Source organism: Tetrao urogallus, assembly GCF_951394365.1.
Source record: "Tetrao urogallus genome assembly, chromosome: 2".
Classification (NCBI taxonomy): Eukaryota; Metazoa; Chordata; class Aves; order Galliformes; family Phasianidae; genus Tetrao; species Tetrao urogallus.
This window is the reverse complement of record NC_136814.1, coordinates 69760758-69780066: the sequence shown is the minus strand read 5'-3', so window position 1 is coordinate 69780066 and position 19309 is coordinate 69760758. Positions and strand designations below refer to the sequence as shown.

At 34.4% G+C, this 19309-nt stretch overlaps 1 protein-coding gene across 1 annotated transcript in view; it reads right to left on the bottom strand.

The window, feature by feature from the left end:
- ASCC3 (activating signal cointegrator 1 complex subunit 3) overlaps nucleotides 1-19309 on the bottom strand; it is a gene marked incomplete at both ends in the record, with an annotated part of 243679 nt that overhangs the window by 69661 nt on the left and 154709 nt on the right. Inside the window, 9 exons of the mRNA XM_079532681.1 lie at nucleotides 51-136; nucleotides 1471-1691; nucleotides 3533-3701; nucleotides 4159-4257; nucleotides 7977-8131; nucleotides 11157-11382; nucleotides 13484-13660; nucleotides 15853-15939; nucleotides 16792-16956. Of these exons, the coding sequence (XP_079388807.1) occupies nucleotides 51-136; nucleotides 1471-1691; nucleotides 3533-3701; nucleotides 4159-4257; nucleotides 7977-8131; nucleotides 11157-11382; nucleotides 13484-13660; nucleotides 15853-15939; nucleotides 16792-16956 (1385 nt within the window). The remainder of the gene's footprint in view (nucleotides 1-50; nucleotides 137-1470; nucleotides 1692-3532; nucleotides 3702-4158; nucleotides 4258-7976; nucleotides 8132-11156; nucleotides 11383-13483; nucleotides 13661-15852; nucleotides 15940-16791; nucleotides 16957-19309) is intronic.

Here is a 19309-nt window from a genome sequence, read left to right as displayed (position 1 = left end):
GGGCTGTTCTTTTGCTTCTCATTTCTTTGATTAGGTAAGGAGAAACATACTTTTTACCAAGTTTTTCTTCAATCCTAACTTTCCAGTCCTCAATTCTCTCACGAACGAGTGCTTTTAAGGGTGCAATGTACACTGCCTGAAAAAAAAAAAAAAAAAAAAAAAGAAAGATACTTTTATTAAATTGTACCAATATGAAAAGAAAATGTTACCTGCAAGATTTTGTTGTTATCTGCAAATGAATTAAAGCACATATCCCTCAAATGACCTAAACGAGGACTATATTTAAAACAGACAAACCTGAAAACATCACTTTGTTTATTGAGCCATTAACAAACAAATAAACTGAGAAACAAACGAATAACTCACTGAATTGGAAGTATTTGTTGCACTACTTAATATAAAAATCCACTGAATATATAAATAAAGCCATATTTTCCAGGACTAGAAAACCTGGAAACATGCATTCTAGAACAAAAACAATCAGAATTTCCAGCATGTAATATCTTACCCAATTTCTAGATATGTCACTTACTTATTAAAAAAAATACAACTTAAATTATAAAGCTGATTACTCTGAGTAAAATGACATAATATTGTCCTCAAAGAAGCTTGCTGTGCAGGGTGGAATACCTTGACATACAGATATATTTACAAATTTATGATTAAATATTCTGAACCTCTAGGAAGGTCTAAGCAGGAAGAAACTGCTGCACAAAGAATTCACATATATTTTTTAGAACATATAGCCAGATTTTTGTATTTATTAGAACTAAAAAAGTATATTCCTTGAAAAAATGGCTATTTCGTATGTCCAGTTCATAACCCGAAAATAAGTCTGAGCTTTATTTATCATAGCCAGGACTAACAAATTATCTGAAGATACTAAGATTTCAAAGACAAATAAGTGATTTATGTACATTATTTCTGATCAATTCAAAGGCTATTCTTTGATTAAATCTCACAAACAAAGACTTTAGAGCTAAAATGTGGGTACCTAAGACGAGATGTCTAAGTCATGATACAGCCACATATTCACTTTGAAAACAAAACTCCCCAAAGCAGAAATGCTGAGCTTTAGGCAATTTGTTTTAAGGTGTAACAGAGGATAGGCTTGTAGTAATTAATTACAATTTATTTATTTAAATATGAGAGAGAATGGAGCTAGCTGTATTGACATGGAGGGTAACTAATTGCTTTAAAACAGAATTACTGCTAGTAGAAGATTAAAGGCTAAGCAAAAACAGCTTAGGTAAAGCAGGCAATTATAGAAAAGGAAAACTAGCACGTTGGTATGGTGTGTTTTCAGATTTAACACTCATTGCACACTGATTAATATATAAACTTGAAATAAAAACATATGCATTTTGTATTCAGACAGTTTTTTATTGGAGAAAGCAAAATTCAGTTTCCAATAGTCTTCCTAGGCTTCTGGGCTATAATAAATAGTTCTAGGAAATCTATTTTACAAACCTTTGATGTGGGATACTTGTTAAAAACTCTAAAGATGGCTAATTCAGCTGCAACAGTCTTTCCAGAACCTGTAGGTGCTCCAAGAAGAACATTACAGTCTGTGTGATAAAGAGTATGAAATATCTGGGTCTGGATAGGATTGAAGTGTGTGAACTTGTAGAGGACTTCATATTCTGGATGTCCTAAGGCTGTGACAGGCAAAGGTTGAAGATCTAGAAGCTCTATAAACACAAAATAATCATGAGTGCATGACAACAGATGCTATCACATAACAGAGTTTACCATGAAGCTAAAAATATTAACATCTTAGTGGAAAGCTTCCACTGGAAATGGCTTTACTTAATATCTCATATCACATAGAATTCACACTGGGCTACTGTTAACTTCCATGAGGAATACTGAAAAGTTGATTTTACAGATCAGATATTTCTTGAATTCTTATAGTTAGTATTCCGACAGCTACTTTCTTCCAGTTGTACTAAGTTCTAAACTCACTACACTAGATCATGTGTGTGTGTCCATCTTATGATAACAGAATGAGGAGTAAGAAGATAGCAGTCCGCATATTTCAGATTCATGAAAAAGATCTTTATAGTGAAGAAGGAAGAGCTAAGATTCTTTGGAGCTTCTAAATTAATGGAGTAATGCAAATCAGAGGAGAACAATTAAATTCTGAGTTTAATTCTTTAAACATGTAATTAAAGATATAATCTCAATAAATAAACAAACAGCCCTTCAATACATGATTCTCAGTATATCTTGAGGGCATCTGCTATCCAAACAATTAGATTATGGAATTTGGAAGATGACATATATAACCAAATTGGATTTGGAAACCTACCAAATTAAGGAGACTGCACTGATTCTGCTATGCAGATGCTTGCTTTGAAGTTGGTCTTCTATTTTTTTTCTCCTTTTTTTCTTTTTGTGGCTAGAGGTCTAATTTTTTTTTCAGGGTGCTTCACATAAAGGTATGATGTGGGAGTTATGAAATCTACTGAGGCAATTATGCCTAATATTCTTCACGTGCTTTTCCCTGATACCTTATGGCTGTTTTATCATTCCCACTAAAACTGATTTCTGGAGTTCTGTTGAGGAGAAAGGTTTTCTGTCTAGCAGGGCCTCTATGTACTTCATTGTTGAGTGGGAACCAGATGGGAATTGAAATCAATTATCATAAATCCTAGAGGCTCCATAACTGGTGATGTGTAAATATCTTTCTGTTTCTTCTGAATAGTAGTCAGTGATCAGTCAATTAGATAAAAAGGTTACACATGCTTTTCCAGACAGTGTAGGTACAGTATAACAATAGCTAAACACTTCACAAACACATGTGAATTTATGCATGCCAAAGGACAACATCGTATGAGAATGAAGTATTTCTGAAGGCAGTCACTTCACAGACTGCTAGATGAGCCAAATGTAATTACAGTGGAAAGGTCTTACAATGACATCAGGCTCAATGAATGTACAAAGCAATTTATATATCCAGAAAAAAAGAAGCAAAACACAAACACATGCTTCTGTGCCAAGTGTTAAAAAGGAGGGGGAGGGGAAGGCCATGACTTGATCAGCAGTGCTGAGTTGAAATTAGATGTTCTGTACTGTAACAATGCTTGCTATGATGCATTCATGTTAGTAAAAATAGTGAAGTTGCCCATTTCCAAAATTTTAACTGTTTTTCCTTTCCCGAATACCAATTACAATGCAACCTTCCATGCTAAAATTATTTTGAACCAGTCCACAAGAAATGTAATGACTACAAGTACTAGGACATATTGTAACATACATATTTGCCTAATTTTATTGTCAGTTTCAATTTTTCTCTGGTGAACCTGGAATAACAAAAGATCTGCTATAATGCTGAGTCAAAATAAGCTGGATTTTAAAATTTTAGAGAGCTCTAAAAAGTGAAGAAATAGTATCAATAATACAATTATGAGAAAATGAAATAACATATACTTCTCTATTATGAAGAACGAGTTAGAGATTTATTACATTATTGTAAGGAAAATCAATGCAAACAAGAAGAATGGAAAGAAAATGATCAAATTTCAAATACCTGTGTGGGGTGGATGTCTCTCTGGAAGAATCAGATGTTGAAAATTTATGATACACACAGCCTCTGCTCCTAACCATCTATCAGACACAGCTCGAATGTAATACTGAGAAGGCAGAGGTTCGAATATTGGGATTGTAAACACCAGCAGTTGAGGTTCTTTAGTAATGACCTAGTGCAAACATTGTGTAGAAAATAATTACTGAACAGACAAATCAGTAACTTGACAAATCACATAGATTGCCTCACTTTCATAAGTATTACTAATACAAAGCAATAATTATGTATGCAACTCCAAATGCAAGATATTTGCAGCTATAAGATAGTCCATCACTGGCAATAAATTTTGCTTCCATTTACCTCAAGGCAAGACTAACTCTTCATCCTTTCTTTTAACAGAAAAAAACATTATAGTCTTTTCTTTTTTCATCTGATTAGAAGTGTTCCACTTTCGAAAAAAGGGACATCTAAAATTAGAAAACACCTTTCTGAAAGTCCAGGCTTAAAATGAACATCTGAAAATGAAAGCTCTGCTTCTGTTTAGTGCAAAATTCTGTTTGACTGTACAAATTTATTTCTTACTGAATTGACTTTTGTCGTGCTATGAGATTCTGAATAAAATACATTACCTGTTTTTTCTGAATGATGAAGTACTCTGAATGATAAATGTGATCATTAGTAGGGTCTTCTACCCAAATCCACCAAGGCTCTCCAACAGTGCCATGTACCTTTAAGAGCAGAAAACACATCTTTATTGTAGTTGTAGTGAGGTTTCCAAGATTTTCTGGGTATACCAGGTATATTTCTAAACTATGCATGTTTACAAAGGAATCTAGAAATAAAGAAATCAGAGATATAAGCAATATAACATTTCTAATTAATCTGTCTGCTTAAAGATCATATTGCAATGAGTTTCCTTAATGTACATGTTTCCTTAATGGACATAATATAAACACACCAAAACAAATGCCTCAGCTGTCTATAAATAGACTGAACTGCAAAGGTTTTTATCAGGATCCCAAAACAGGATTTCTTCTCTCTTTTCTTCACTGTTTCAGTGTTTGAATTCTGTGCACAGAAACACTGTCTTTTGCTGTCTGTCAAAAACACTCTTTTAGGAAAAGTTGTAGTGAATTCTGACACCCTTCTCTCCTCCTCTCTCTTACTCCTCCTTTTTTTTCTAGAAAGAAGCGGTTATCAGATTCAGAATATCGTAGCTTGATCTAGTCACTGCTATAGAATACGTGAGAAGAACACAGAAGCACAGAATCACCAAGGTTGGAAAAGACCTCGAAGATTGTCCAGTCCAAACATTCACCTACCATAATATTTCCCCTCTAAACTATCTCCCTAAATATTTCTTGAATGCCTAAAGGGACAGCGACACAACCACCTTCACAGGGAGCCTGTTCAAGCACCTGGCCACTCTTTCAGAGAATAAATTTTTCTTTATATCCAACCTGAATGCAATCTGGCACAACTTGAGGCCATTTCCTCTGCTCCTATTGCTAGATAGGTGGGAAAAGAGGATGATGTCTATCTCCCCACAGCATCCTTTCAGGCAGTTCTAGAGAGCTGTAAGGTCTCTCCTGAGCCTTCTCTTCTTCAGATTAAACAGTCCTCTCCTCATAAGACTTGTGCTCCAGACCCTTCACCAGCTTTGTTGCTCTTCTCTGGACACACTCCAGAGCTTGGAAGTCTTTCTTGTAGTGAGAAGCCCAAAAATGAACGCAGTACTCGAAGTGCGTCCTCACCAGAGCTGAATACACCTCCCTTCTCTGCTGGCAATGCTATTTCTTGTGCAAGCCAGGATGCCATTGGCCTTCTTGGTGATTTGGGCACACTACTTGCTCATGTTCAACTGAGCCCCCAAGTCCATTTCTTCCAGATTTTCTTCCAGTCACTCTGCTCCAAGCCAGTAGTGTTTGGGCTTGTGGCTAAAATGCCGGTCCTGGCACTCAGTCATGCCCTCTTCCAGTGGTCCTCAACCCAACAATCCCTGCCCAGGTCCCTCTGAAGTGTCTTCCTACTCCAACTATCTCAACTTGGTATCATCTGCAAACTTATTGAGAGTGCACTTAATATCCCCATCCAGGTCATCAGCAAAGATATTAAACAGAACAGACCCCAGCATTGAGCCTGGGGAACACCACTCATGACTGGCTGCCAGTTCTTTACCCAGCAAAGAGAGTACCTGTCCAATCCTGGGCTGACAGTTTCTCCACAATACTGTGGGAAACAGCGTCACAGGCTTTGCTGAAGTCTAGGCTACGTGAAGTAGACTACACCAACAACCTTCCCCTCGTCCACCAGAAGGGTCATTCAATGATCATGTTGGTCAGGGAGGACCTGCCTTTCATGAACCCATGCTGGCTGAACCTGATCACCCAGTTGTCCTGTACATGCTGTGTGAATTACATACATACAGCTAGCTCTTCATGAACCACATTCCATTTAAGAACTGATGCATACCTATATTTTGGGCAACTGCTGCCCTAAAACTGTGTCTAATAGATGATTTGGTTATTAATATTAGTTACTTTGTATTTCTTTTGGACTCTTCCTAGCTGCAGAAAGGGTTATTTGCCCTGTCTGGATATGTTCCTTGGCTATAACAATACAGTAAGACTTTATGACTGGAATCTGGCTCACAAGCTTTTATTAAACTTAAGAGCTCCCAGCACTGAAGACTGCAGCCCATTAAGGATCAAGATGATGATGTCATACTTGATGTTTACCAAAATGTATCTCTTTGCCCATCCCTTGTAAAGGTAAGTACAAGATTCATGATGAGATCATTCTAGAACTATGAATCCAGGTAAAGGAACAGTCTTACAAACATGAACTGTTACCTAATATAACAACTTTTCAGAAAAGTGTGTGATAATGAAAAAGTAATTTTGGACCTTCCATGGCTGAACTGAAAAGGTACTTATCCATTTTTATTAACTATTAAATTTAACTTTTTTTGTCTCACTAGATAGAAGTTTCATTTAATAAAGAAATAAGAATATCACAAAACAAAACAGCAAGAAACAGCTAGCTGATTAAAAAAAAGTAAAAAAAATATTGAAGAGATTTTCTAGTTTTGATGAGTAGCAATGTGCAAGGACTAGAAGAGTTCCATATGTTGAACTGACAAAAGGCTTACAATATTTCCAAAGCAACTATTAGGAATGCTATATCAAGGGGTTGTAGTAAACGTGGGCAAAATTTGCTTTTTTGCTATAACCTGTCAAGTACAGAGCTGAAACACATGATTTGAATTCTGTGCAGACCACTTTTCAATTTGTAAAAATCTAGAAGAATCTGAACTTTGTAGACAAAACTAAAAATAGGGTAAGAAATTACTTTGCATTTTTGTGGAAATAGCTTAATATGACTTTTTTTTTTTCTTGATAGCAATCGGGTAACATGGATGAAAGATAAATGATAAAACTTGTTTCAATCATAACAAAAAATAATCCGTATTAAAATTCATGTTAGGAACTCATTTAAACATTTTTTTTTGTAATAAATCCAGGTAGCAAGGGAAATCTGACCTTACATATTTTGATCATTAACCTTCCATTCTCAAGCTAACTTGGTGAAGCTTCCAAAACAAAAGAAAAAGCCTTTAGGCAGGAAAAATAAATTCCAATATCATCTAAATGTTTATGGAATAAAACTCTAATTTACTTGTGATTAAAGTAAATTTGTGAGGGGATTTATAACTTATTTTTTAATAAAGGATACTTAGTAGGCACCTTTCAGAATGATAATTTCCCTTATCTTCTAAGAGAAGAAAAAGACAAACGTGCTTGCCCACTCTTTCTGTAGAATGTTTTAAAAGTACAAGCGACAATACAATGCCCCCATGTGGACATTTGCATTTCATTTAGATTTCTCTTATATCTATTTCTAATGAACAGATTCAGAATGGAAGGGTGTGGGTATATGTAAGCATTCAATTAATATCTTGACTTTTCTGTTCAGGCAAGTTACAATACAGAAAAGGCATTGATGTGAATATATATTTGTAAAGCCATGAAGTGCAGCAGAACTTGGCATACAATACAAACTGTACTACATGGCTTTATTTTATGAGTTTGACATTCATTCATATTTTAGAAAGCCATCTGTGTCTCCTGTTTTTTTGCTTCTCCATTTTGGGCATGTATCTCAAATCTGTGTGTGAGACACTATTGATATTCAGTATAAGCACTTGCTTCAACTTGATATAAACGCTACAACCCTGTTAAAATTAATAGAGATAAAAAGATGATCTTTGGTTGCCCTCCTCTGTAAAACTCTTAGAGGTGATTCCATTCCTATTACCAAATTGACTTTGCAGTTAAAATAAACATTATTTTCTTATTCAGATAGTTGTAGCCTCCCCGTAATTGGAGCTAAATGAACACTTCTGGTTTTACTCCATCTATTTTTTTTTATTTTCTTTTATTTTTACCTGATCGTTCCATGTGAAGTCGGGTGTGATGTTCAAGCGAACTCGGAGCACTGTGCGAGTAATTGGTTGAATCGTTGCTTCCATTGTAATGGAGGGGATTTGATGGACACACTGTTTTACCTTTAACCCAATCTTCACATGATGCAGCATATGACCTGCCAAGAAAAGATTAGTGTAACTAATGTGTAATGTGTAATTCACATTGACAGGAAAAATAATCCAACTTGAATTTTCAAGTAGGCTTTTAGAGGGAAGTATTTCTGCTTGCTTGTTTTGCTCCTAGTTGTATAAATGTCTGACTCTCCTGATGTGGCACATCAGGATATTTTGAGATACATGAATTAGGAACTCAGAGCCCAGAAAAGTCAGTACTAACTCTGAAGGGGTTAAAATAACTATTAAGAATTTACACCAAAAAAAATCTTATGTGAAGGGAGTTTCTTTTCTTCACTGACTTTTTTGACCATGCTCTTACCAAGTCGCAAAGCTTTTCTTAAAAGCTTGAATTTTACTTTACTTTACCTTTTACTTGGTGAAGGGCACAAAATCAAACTTCTACAATTTCTGTGTAGAAATTCAAAGTACATAGAAACTGGATTCACAGCATTGAATAAAAGTAAATGGCTTAAGATTCACATGACTAGTAATCATCTCATAGCATCTTTGATTTTTTAGAAAGGAAAAACTAAATGCTGCAGTATTTATTATTTTTTTTTGCACAGTCATGATAACTAAGGCAATAAAGGACCATATTATTACAAAAAAAAAAAAAAAATCCTAGGCAGCAATACAGCATGAGTAGTTTTGCAATTAGAGATAAAATTTCAGAAATTGTGTTGAATAAAGGTAGATGCCAATTGTCAAAGACTAATAAGGTTTTGCAGGTAATTAGTCTTCTTCGTGCCCCAAATCACTTTCTGTATCATGATGCTAGAGAGGTGGACTTCTGAATCTGTACAGTAAAACCATTGAGGTTTTGTACATATACCTTCTAGAGGATAGTAAGTCTCTTGTCCCAAATGCTGCTTGTTAAAATCATTATTAAATTTTCTATTTTCTTTTTCATTCTTTTTGATTGTTATAAGAAACTATCAACAGCACTTAAGAAATACGACAAACTTCTAAACAAAATCTGTCTTTTCTAGAAGATTGGTATACTTGAGAAAAGATGAATAAATTTTGCTTGTTCCACAAAGATTGCCAACTGTATTCTGAAAATATAGACAGCCTATCTCAAATACCACAGTCATTTCTTGGCATTTCACAAACTTTATGATTACTCTGCAATAGTGAGTAGACTGTTGCTGTCTAATTCATGGCACATTGGAATCCAGGATTTGGGCATACAACACAATTTCACTGGGAGACGCGGCATTTGTCTATCACCAGTACTTGTCTGAGATAGCCAGCTAACTCCTGTCTTTTTTATTCTATTCCTAAAGTGACAACAAACTTTGAAAAGGTAAAGTAGTAACACTGAAACTGTTTTATGGAGTCAAAGAAAAAGCCTGCATCTGGCAGCTGCGTCTTTCATCATTTCTTTGGTTTTTAATTCAAATAAAAAATGTAAGTCAAGCAAAGCCTTGGTGATAGAAAGAAAGGACAGAGAGGAAGATGTATGTCAAGAAGTAATTCTTCAAAAAAGAAGCACAGACCAACCTGCTTTGGCATTTAAATAAGGCTGAAGAACACAAAGTATCATGGCACATAGTCAGCAATAGCTTGTTTTCACAATAAAAACCTAAGCCTATTTTCCAGCTAAGTTAATATAAAAGAAAGCTACATGTTCTACATATATATTGATATTTATCTACCTTGTGTATGCTAGTTCTGCAAGCTGAAGGAAGCAAAATTATTTTTGTATTTTAATACGAACTTCTCGTTTCTCCAAAGGCAGGTATGAAAAGAAATAAGCAATAAAAACTGAAGAATAAAAATGCTAATACTATTAATGGAACAATATATTGTGCCAAAAATCACCTGCACAACTACGTAACAAATTAACAATTCGAGATATATTTCTGAATGAAAAAAACATTACAAAGCTGGAACTTAAATGTTTTATTTTTAATAACTCTAAATTACTATTTATTATAATGTATAGTTTAAGTGAGCTGGATTTTTTCTCTGTCCTTTGGCTTAGCTTGTTAAATAAAATAGTTACCTTGTTAAATAAAATGTCTCTAATCCTGCAAACTTATTTTGCAAACTAATTTCTGCAAAATACTCATTCAACTTTTTCCAATCTAATTTTAAGCACATAAAAAAGCTTCCTAAGATTTCTTATGAAATAAGAAATATCAAATCAGAGGTCGTAATCATCTAAAAAAGCAGTGACTATGAACTACGTTTTCACTATAAAAGTATGCATTTTAAAACACTTTTTTTTTTTTTTTTTTTTTTTACCTCAAAAATCTGGTATTTCAGGAGCAAGGAAAATCTAAGATCTAAAGAATTTTCCCGTATATCAGAAGAAATATTCTGATAAAAGAAAAAGAAATATATTGCAAACAAAACTTATTTTCTTAATTTCAATAAGCTTGAGGATATTTTTTCTAAGTAGTATATATGCATATACTAGAAAATGTCATCACATGGTTCAGTCAGTTTGTGGATTTTCTCATTTTCAGTATGTCAAATCCCTTAAAAAAATAGGTTTTTTCTTTTTTTTCTGCAAAGAAACCAATGACATGATTCTCCATATTCAATGAAAATTAATGCAGTGTTTCAGAAGCACGTGTAGGCATAAGAGTCTGCTTTACCTCTTTTTATCATTAATAGTATGGCATTAAAAATTTTTTTCCAATTGGAAAAAATAAATGTGTCTTTCAAAGTGGTGTTTTACATAACTAAAGCAATGGTAGCATAGGGTATACATGATTTCAAGTCTGTACCTATATGTGGGTACGTATGTATCGACATCTGTACATGTAAAAACATTAATTGACATGTCCATTCCTGGAGTTGGCAGGACATGGGCTACTATCAAAACTGCGCCATATTGCGAGCTGTGAAGACTGAATAATTCTTTTTTGTTGGACAGCCCATAATAACATGTTAATGTGCTTACATGGCTTCAAGACCAGTGGGTTTGGGTTCTAAATGAATGGCTCAGATTTATCTCAAACTTGCATAGTAATCAAAAATAATGTAAGTAGATCAGAATTGCTGATTTCTCACCTATTTCATCCTTTCTCATGTCCTTCATCTTGTCTATAGTGAGATTCTTCTCTTCCAACTTTGAGAGGACTGATGGTGGTAACACAGAGAACTGTCTCAAAGGGCTAACCCAGCCCCACAGCCTCTTGTCAATGACTTTGCTGAGATTCAGTAGTCGATATGTCATTGCAGGCCAACGTTTCCTAAGGGCGATCTCAAAAAGAGCTCGAACAATACGAGCTGCATTCTGGAGAGTGAAAAGAAGGCAAAAATGTTGTAATTCACTCAAGTATTCTTTGGAAAATGAAAAGGAACCATAGACTCATCTTTGAGAAACCATAACAATAGATTTTTCTTTTCAAACTTATTTCAAGCACTCTTGAAAACTTTTTTTTTTTTTTCCATTACTGACTAATGGCAGAACTTCCTCATGATTGCCTACAGAAATTACAAGAGACATACAATTAATTACAATTGTACAGGCAGGTCTGCCATGGGACTTTGAACATAACATTAAGAAGTTCTACATTTATTGAGTCTCAGTCACTTTTGAATCAAGTTCACTCTTACTGTGCTTAGCATCTTCCTCCTTCTGCCCCATACATCTGCAAACTCAGTTTACATGGAAATTCAAGATTTTTTACCTTAACTGTGCTTCCAAAACAGGTACCCATTTCACACTGACTTTCACAACAGCTGCACAGAAGTTTAATAGGTTTTTTTGTTGTTGCTTTTTAAAAACAAACAAACAAACAACAAAACATATTACCATCTCCCAAGCCTATTATATAACCAAACTGTAACAATCTGCTTTGGAGTTGGAAATACTAATATAAGCTTCAGAGAGGTCAGTAATATCTTGAAAACCTAAGTTATGACATTCATATATGTGATATGTCATAAGCTTATCAAACTGTATTCTGAAGTTGTGATTTTATTTATTTATTGCCTACCAGTACTGTGACTGGATTAGCAATTCTGTTCTTGATTCACTGACTAGAATACAATCATTCTCTACTGCCTCTGCAGTGCCAACAGGAATAAAGAAAATTATTTGGCCATGATAGGAAGCATATGTCACTAAAAAAGCACATTCCCTTAACTCAGAAAGGATGAATGATTTTCCTAATACTCAGTATCCAATTAAAAAAATTCATAATTTGAAGCACTGGTTCCATATGCGCAATTTATGGAGATTTGAGAAGAACATGTTGTCTAACTAAAAATGTTGTAATTGAGACAGACAAAAAACAAACAAAAAAAACAAATAAAAAACCCAAAAAACTGTCTTAAAAGCAAAGATTAAAAGAATCATAGTGAAAATGATCTAGCTGTGCAGACAACAATTTTTATTGTGTAACGATTTTTGATTGACGCATTTAAACCTTGCGTGCTGTGAAAAGTAAACTCTTCTGAAGAAGTTGAGATGCTATGAAAATCTTGCTGAAGAACATGTACACTTTCAAATATTTAACTCATCTTCAGCATCAGATAAATGCAAATTTCTAAATCTGTTTTGGAAGGATGAGATTAAAAGGATTCAGTGCAACACGATGGTTTAAAAGAAAAAATCAAACAAACAAATACAGACAGACATACAGGATGACCTAAAAGGTGAAACTTTATAATCTATTTCATACTTTTACTAATGCTGCACATCTGGGATTGTCTATAAGCATTTTCTCACTTCCAATTTTTCAGGAACTAAAATTTCAAGCAATACCTCTTCCTTTCGAAGATGGTCTCTAATTGTGTAAGCAGGTGGTTTTGTGTCACAGATTCGCAGTTCTCTTTTTATTTGGTGTAAGAGCTAAATATTCTGTGTAACTAGACAGTTTAGCTATCAAACAAAACTGACAAACAAATATACAGATTAATATGCAAACCTACATGATTAGGCACAGCGATCAGTTCATAACTGCACATCTTTCTTGTATAAACCAAGGATGTGAATAAGACACAAATTATGTCTTATAGATAAAAATATAAAAACACAAAGAACATAAACACAGATTGCAACAGTTTGCTAGATTCAGAGGAAAATCCAGTATGTTAAGAAAATCCTTTCACAGCAACTTCTATTAGAACTTCTAAATACAGTAATACGATAGGTGTAATAAAAATAAAAAGAATATTCAAATTCATAAAAAAATATGCAGTACTCTCCAAACGGTGGATTTTGCAGGTCTTTTTCTACTTAAAAAAGTACATCATATACACATGGTTTTCAATTCAATTTGCATTAAAAAAAAATATGCATATCAAAGTATATTTACATAAATGTAAACATTTGGAAGAACGGATACAGCAGAAGCAGCAACAGATACGTAAAAAACCACGATTTTTACCTGTGCAACATATGCAGAATCTGAAATAAGGGAGAAGCTATCCATCTCCCCTCTGCTAATATATGTTTGGAGGAGGATATTTATTTTTCCATAGTTGTTTTCCACACCTCCAGGAGCAGGAAGTTCACAGAAATCATTCAATAAGGTATCCAGCTCTTCTATTTCTTCTTCTCTAACCTAAAACAGAATTATACTATATGAAGAAATTGGAGAACCTTGATAAAAAACTTTTATACTAAAATTGGATATTCCTTATAATATAGTTACGTTATTTTAAAGCCGAGTCTATGATTTTAAGGAGGAAAAAAAAAAGGAGAAGCAAAACCACATCTTGCAGAATGTAGCTAATAGACTATAATTGAAACAATCTTAATAGTGACACAATTACATTTTATTATTCATCACCATCTATTAAGGTTGCCATTGACATACGAAAATTTGATATGCCACAAAAATTGAATCTTCTGACCCCACTATCCTTCATCTGATGAGATTTCATTTTTTATTTGACCAGAGTAAAACCTCTGTCCATCTGGATTAGGGCAATCTTGAATTAACATTAAATGTATTCATTATAGTTATATAGTTTGCATGTGGCATAACACATTTTTAACTCAAAACTGTGAAGTACTATGATTCATGATATTAAAGTTTTCACTGTTAATAAGATTAAGTCACAATATGAGTAAAGAAATATTCATACCTATATTCTGAATAATGCATAACTTGTTACAATCTCACTGATGACCCTTACATGGCAAAAATAGCATAAATCTACATATTCTTTGATTTACTGATAGTCTGTTAGTGTAAAACTTATTTAAAGAGGGTAAATGTTTGGTCCCTGCAGGGAACCAGCTGAAAGTAATTTTCATTTGGAACTCGACTACCTGACATACAAAAGGCCCTAATACAGTTGGGTTAAAAGCCCCGACTGTCCGACCGTCTACAGGAAAGAAAAAGATGAAGGACACAACCATCCCAGATGAATCTAATGTCAGGGAAACGTTATGCGCTGCTAAAGTCAACATTTTTGATAGGTTTTTCTGCTTTTGCATAGTCCAGATCAGTGTTTTGGCTACTGCTGACTTTGCTATCTCAAAATACAGAATTTAAAAAATTATTGTGGTGACAGGTTTCTTATTATTAAAAGTCAAAATTCATCTTCACGAAGTGGAATAAAACTGGAGTTACTCTTGTGCAAACCAGTTAGCTTTAACAATCAGAGCTGCACAGCAAGTGAATCACAACAAAATGGAAATGATGTTGCACTGATGCCATATCACATAAACATGAGAAAGCATACTGGAAAAACTATGTTACAAGTTAAGAAGCATCGCTACTGACTTTACTACAAATACCAAAACATTTATCTTCCATATGCTTTCTTTTTAAATATTCAATTATGCTAAATTTAGATCTGGCAAAGCAGTATCACTAATGTGAATAAAGCCTGTAGCTCTGAAAATGTTGTATGTATCACTGTAATACCTCATTGTTTATTATCTTATATAATACAAGAGATTACAGAATTTCTTCATTAGATAAAGAGACAGCAATGCTCAGACAATGTGTGCAAATATTTAGATGGTGAGGGATTTACACTGCGAGTCCTTAGAGCCAGGCGAACGAGAGCCAACTCTAATCTGAAAGTTGTATGACTGCGGTAAAATAGCAATGAACCTGACCCAATAAACCCTGTAGAGTCTGACTTGCACCTCTATGGGATGGAAGCATGTGCTAATAAGTTCAAACCAGCTTGCAAGGTATCTTATTATGTCCTACCAACAGAAGCGGCAAAAGGGGAGGCTGGAATTAAACTGAGATTGATAGTAATCTCATAGCCTGTACAATAGAATTCATTAAAATAACTTTCTAGATATTGTGTTGAAAATAGAATTCATCATTCTGATAAGCTGATATTACCCTCTGCATGAATTATATCACAGTTAAATTTAGTTAGTCCTGTATCATTTCTTTTAAAGTAAATTGTTCATGGAGGCATCTAATAGAGATTGAGACTTCAAACAGAAATCATCTTTCTTGGATGCACCATACCAATAGACACTTATCTTCACCTGTTAATAATTGAGAAGCTGAAAAGTTCTTAAAAGCATTTAAAGGGAATTCTTGAAGATCCATAACTAGTTATAAAATGTGCACTGCAGTTCAAGCTGAATTATAGATAAATTTGAATGAGAGCATATATAGTTCTTGGCAATCATTCCTACCTGGAAAACATACTATAATATGCTTAATATTTAACAGAACTTTGGTATATAGAAAAGGAGCTTACTATTCAGGGAACGAGTACTACACAAGTGCCTAGTTCTAAAACATGCTATTTACACTAAGCAATACAACCTTACCTTTATTTGTTCAAATTCTTCAGCTTTGGACACTATAGCAAGAATATCACCTTCTGTTTTATGAGCATCAAACAATTCATTGAAAGTCTATTAAAATAAAACAAATTAATTTAGAACTGAAAAAAAAATGCACATATAGAACAAAAAAAAAAAAAAAAAGAATAGTTAACTAAGAATTTTAAAAGCATTTAAGATTAAGATGCAAATAAGTAATTGGATTATCAGAGTGATACAATTTGAACAATAAAAGTTTCCAGAATTACTTCACACTATTTTCAGAAAAATTAGTCCCCTCTAAATTCAGGCACCAAAAATTGAGAGACATGCAATCATGTCAGTTCGTAAACAAATATCTAGAATATGTGTGAGAAGATAAATCTGTGAGACAAATCACACATAGCGACAATAAACAGTCAAAAATGACTAATGCTCTGAGTCTTTGACAAGAAAAATATCAATTTGCTATAACAGAAGGCTTTTAAGATGAATGTACACTTCAAACCAAGCTTCCCATGTACACAGTTTTGTGCCACCTTACTCACTTATTTGAAACCCAATATGATTAGTGCCAAAATTCGTTAAGATTGCATATGGCAAGCTGACAGAATTTTCATGCAGGAAAAGCCTTTTTATTACCAACCTCTATTCCTGAATATGCTATCATGCACCAATGGTTGCACAGATTGATAGTATCAAAATGCTTTTTCTAATCCACATAAAAGAAGGAAGACTACAGAAATTTCAAACCTAATCTCATACCAACTCTATTTTTTCAACTGGTGCTTTATATGTAGTTTCTATTTCTCTCTCTTCGTTTTGGTAAATATGATTTGAAAATATATTTTGCAAATCAACTACATATTCTGTAGTATAACTATTTTAGGTATAGGTTCAAAAAGAAGGAAAAAACCCCCACAGAAATAGAATCATATATTTTACCTCTATAGTATTGTATTTAATATAGTAGTGGCTGGCAGTTCTGCCTAAATCTGTTGAAGAAAAAAAGCCGGTTCTTTCTTCAAAGCGAATCATGCGGGCTTTGTCCAGCTTCCTGCCAACTTCAATTACCAACTGTTCTCTGTGCTTTTCTAGACCTGGATCCATCTAGATACCAAATACACAGTCAATGCATAAGTGAAAAAAAAACTGTATCAAATGAATCATTTTAGTTTAATAACTTAGTACTAATAAGTCAGAAATCAAGTAAAAGGAAGGTACAACAGCTAATTAAAGGTTTTCTTGGGCTCCCTCTCGCAAATAACAACTACATTTATATTATTGACCAAAAACTGACCATGCATGACAAAGCAATCAAAATAATATTTCTTTTACAATGCTATGAGGCTGTCAATACTACGTTGGCTGATAACATTGTTAATGAAACAGATGTGCGATTATAAAAGAAATGTACAACTAAGTATTTGAAAGAAATTTTAATGATAATATTATTCACAAAAATTATCATTAAAGTAATATTTACCCTTTATGAAAATACTTCATCTGAAGACATAACCAGCTTCAGGTATCTCACATGAAAATAGTTTTTACTGTATTTCAAACAGAATATGCTTTGCACTGGATTGCTGAAATGATTGCTACCTAAGAACCTATCATGTCTCCAAAAGCTTTGTGTACACCAGCAGAGACGTTCTAATTACTGAGTTATAGACTTATTGTATAACCATTCATATTAGAGCCCACAGGAAGCATGCTGTCCTTAACACCATTTCTATTTATACAGGAGTTCAGGAACTTGAACATTTTGTCCAAGTAACAATGCACATTGACTCATTAGTATATAAAAGACTGGGCAAAGCTCCCATTTGAATGGGACTGGTGTATAATTGCATGTTTCCACACCATGCATCTGGGAGAGCCAGACCCACAGGAATGGGTGAAAATGGATTCACAGTCATGTTAACCATCTGCTACATGCACACCTGAGATACAGCTCTAATTACACAAGCAATGGTAAGTCACCAATCCGAAAAGACCGAAACTTGTTCTAGTACACAGGCAACACTTGTTTCTGGGCTTGTACAGTTCAGATTCCTACTGAGTCATATCAGTCCTCTTGGTAAACCTGCACCAAAGATATATGACCAAGACTGCAAAAAGGACAAAGTTTGGAGAATTGCTATGCTTTGGCTTGTTCTGTTTTCCCCTGGACCAGTGTTCAGTTTCACCTTTATTCTGAAGTGGATCATCTGGTGGCTGGTGAAACTGTGAACTATAGCCATCTCCACAAAGCAGCTGCAAGACTAGTTTCTAATATTCCCTGTCTTTATCATTTGCTCTGAAGCTGTTTCTGCTTAGTTATGGCTTGCCTTAGTTTCAAGTCAAAAGCTAAGATGACAAAGGTCTAGAGTGCTTTTCTCAATAGTAAGTCATGCATCGAGGTCAGATTTCAGAGCAGAGGTGGTCAGAAAAAAAAAAACACCACCAACAATCGGGATGCCAGATGTTTAACATTTCATAAAACAAGGGAAGAAAAAAAAATCAAAACACTTCCCTGTTCCTTTGGCAGCCCAAATTACCTGCCAATCTTTTGCCTTCCATATAAAAGGCCCTAAAGCTGCAACAGCCCACAACAGTAGACTTTTAATAGTAGACAATACTAAGGTTTCATCTTTAAAGAAACATCAGTAGCTTGAAGGCCATGCAACAATATTCCAGTAGAGAATCCTTGGGTAGCACCCTTCTTGCTGAACTTGCATAATCAGTAATCCCAGAGTGAAAAACTCCAGTCTAGAAGAGCTCTAAGCCATGCTCTTAAAACAAGCCTTGGTGTGTCCACTGAAAAAAACCAAGTGGTCTGGAGTATATGTATGCAAAGTCAAGAACGCGTGATAAATTATATTACTACTCATGGTGTTTTGTCTGTATGAGCAGACATGCTCATATAACTTTTCTGACAACTGCACATACTTAAAACTCAAATGCAATGCTTAAGGGGACGAAAAGCACTCCTTAACTGCAGGAACAAAAAACAGTAGAACCAAAAAAAAAAAGAAGAGAAAACAGACAAAGGATTTACCTGAAAACAGACCTCACCTTCTGTATGGAGCCCTAAATGAAAGGCCAAATGTCTGTAATTCATATCACAATCTTCACTAACATGACACTCATATTGGCTAAACTCTTTCCTCCCACTTCGTTTCTCATCATAAATTTTGTCCATTTTCCCATCTCAATAAAAGTCATAATTGGCACTCCTGGCAGACAACATGAAAAGTTGCTAATCAAAGTAGTAGGGCTGGAGGAATCTAAACTGGATGTTGCAGAAACTGGCTAGGTAGGGAATGGTAATATGCTGGTGAGAACACGCAGGGCATGGAACATGTCTGTGCACAGCAGATGTACCCATCACACAGCATGTGTGACCCATGATGATTATGCAGATATATGGATTCTGAATGGGTACCATTGGCTGTCAACCAAAACAAAGGCAGAAACT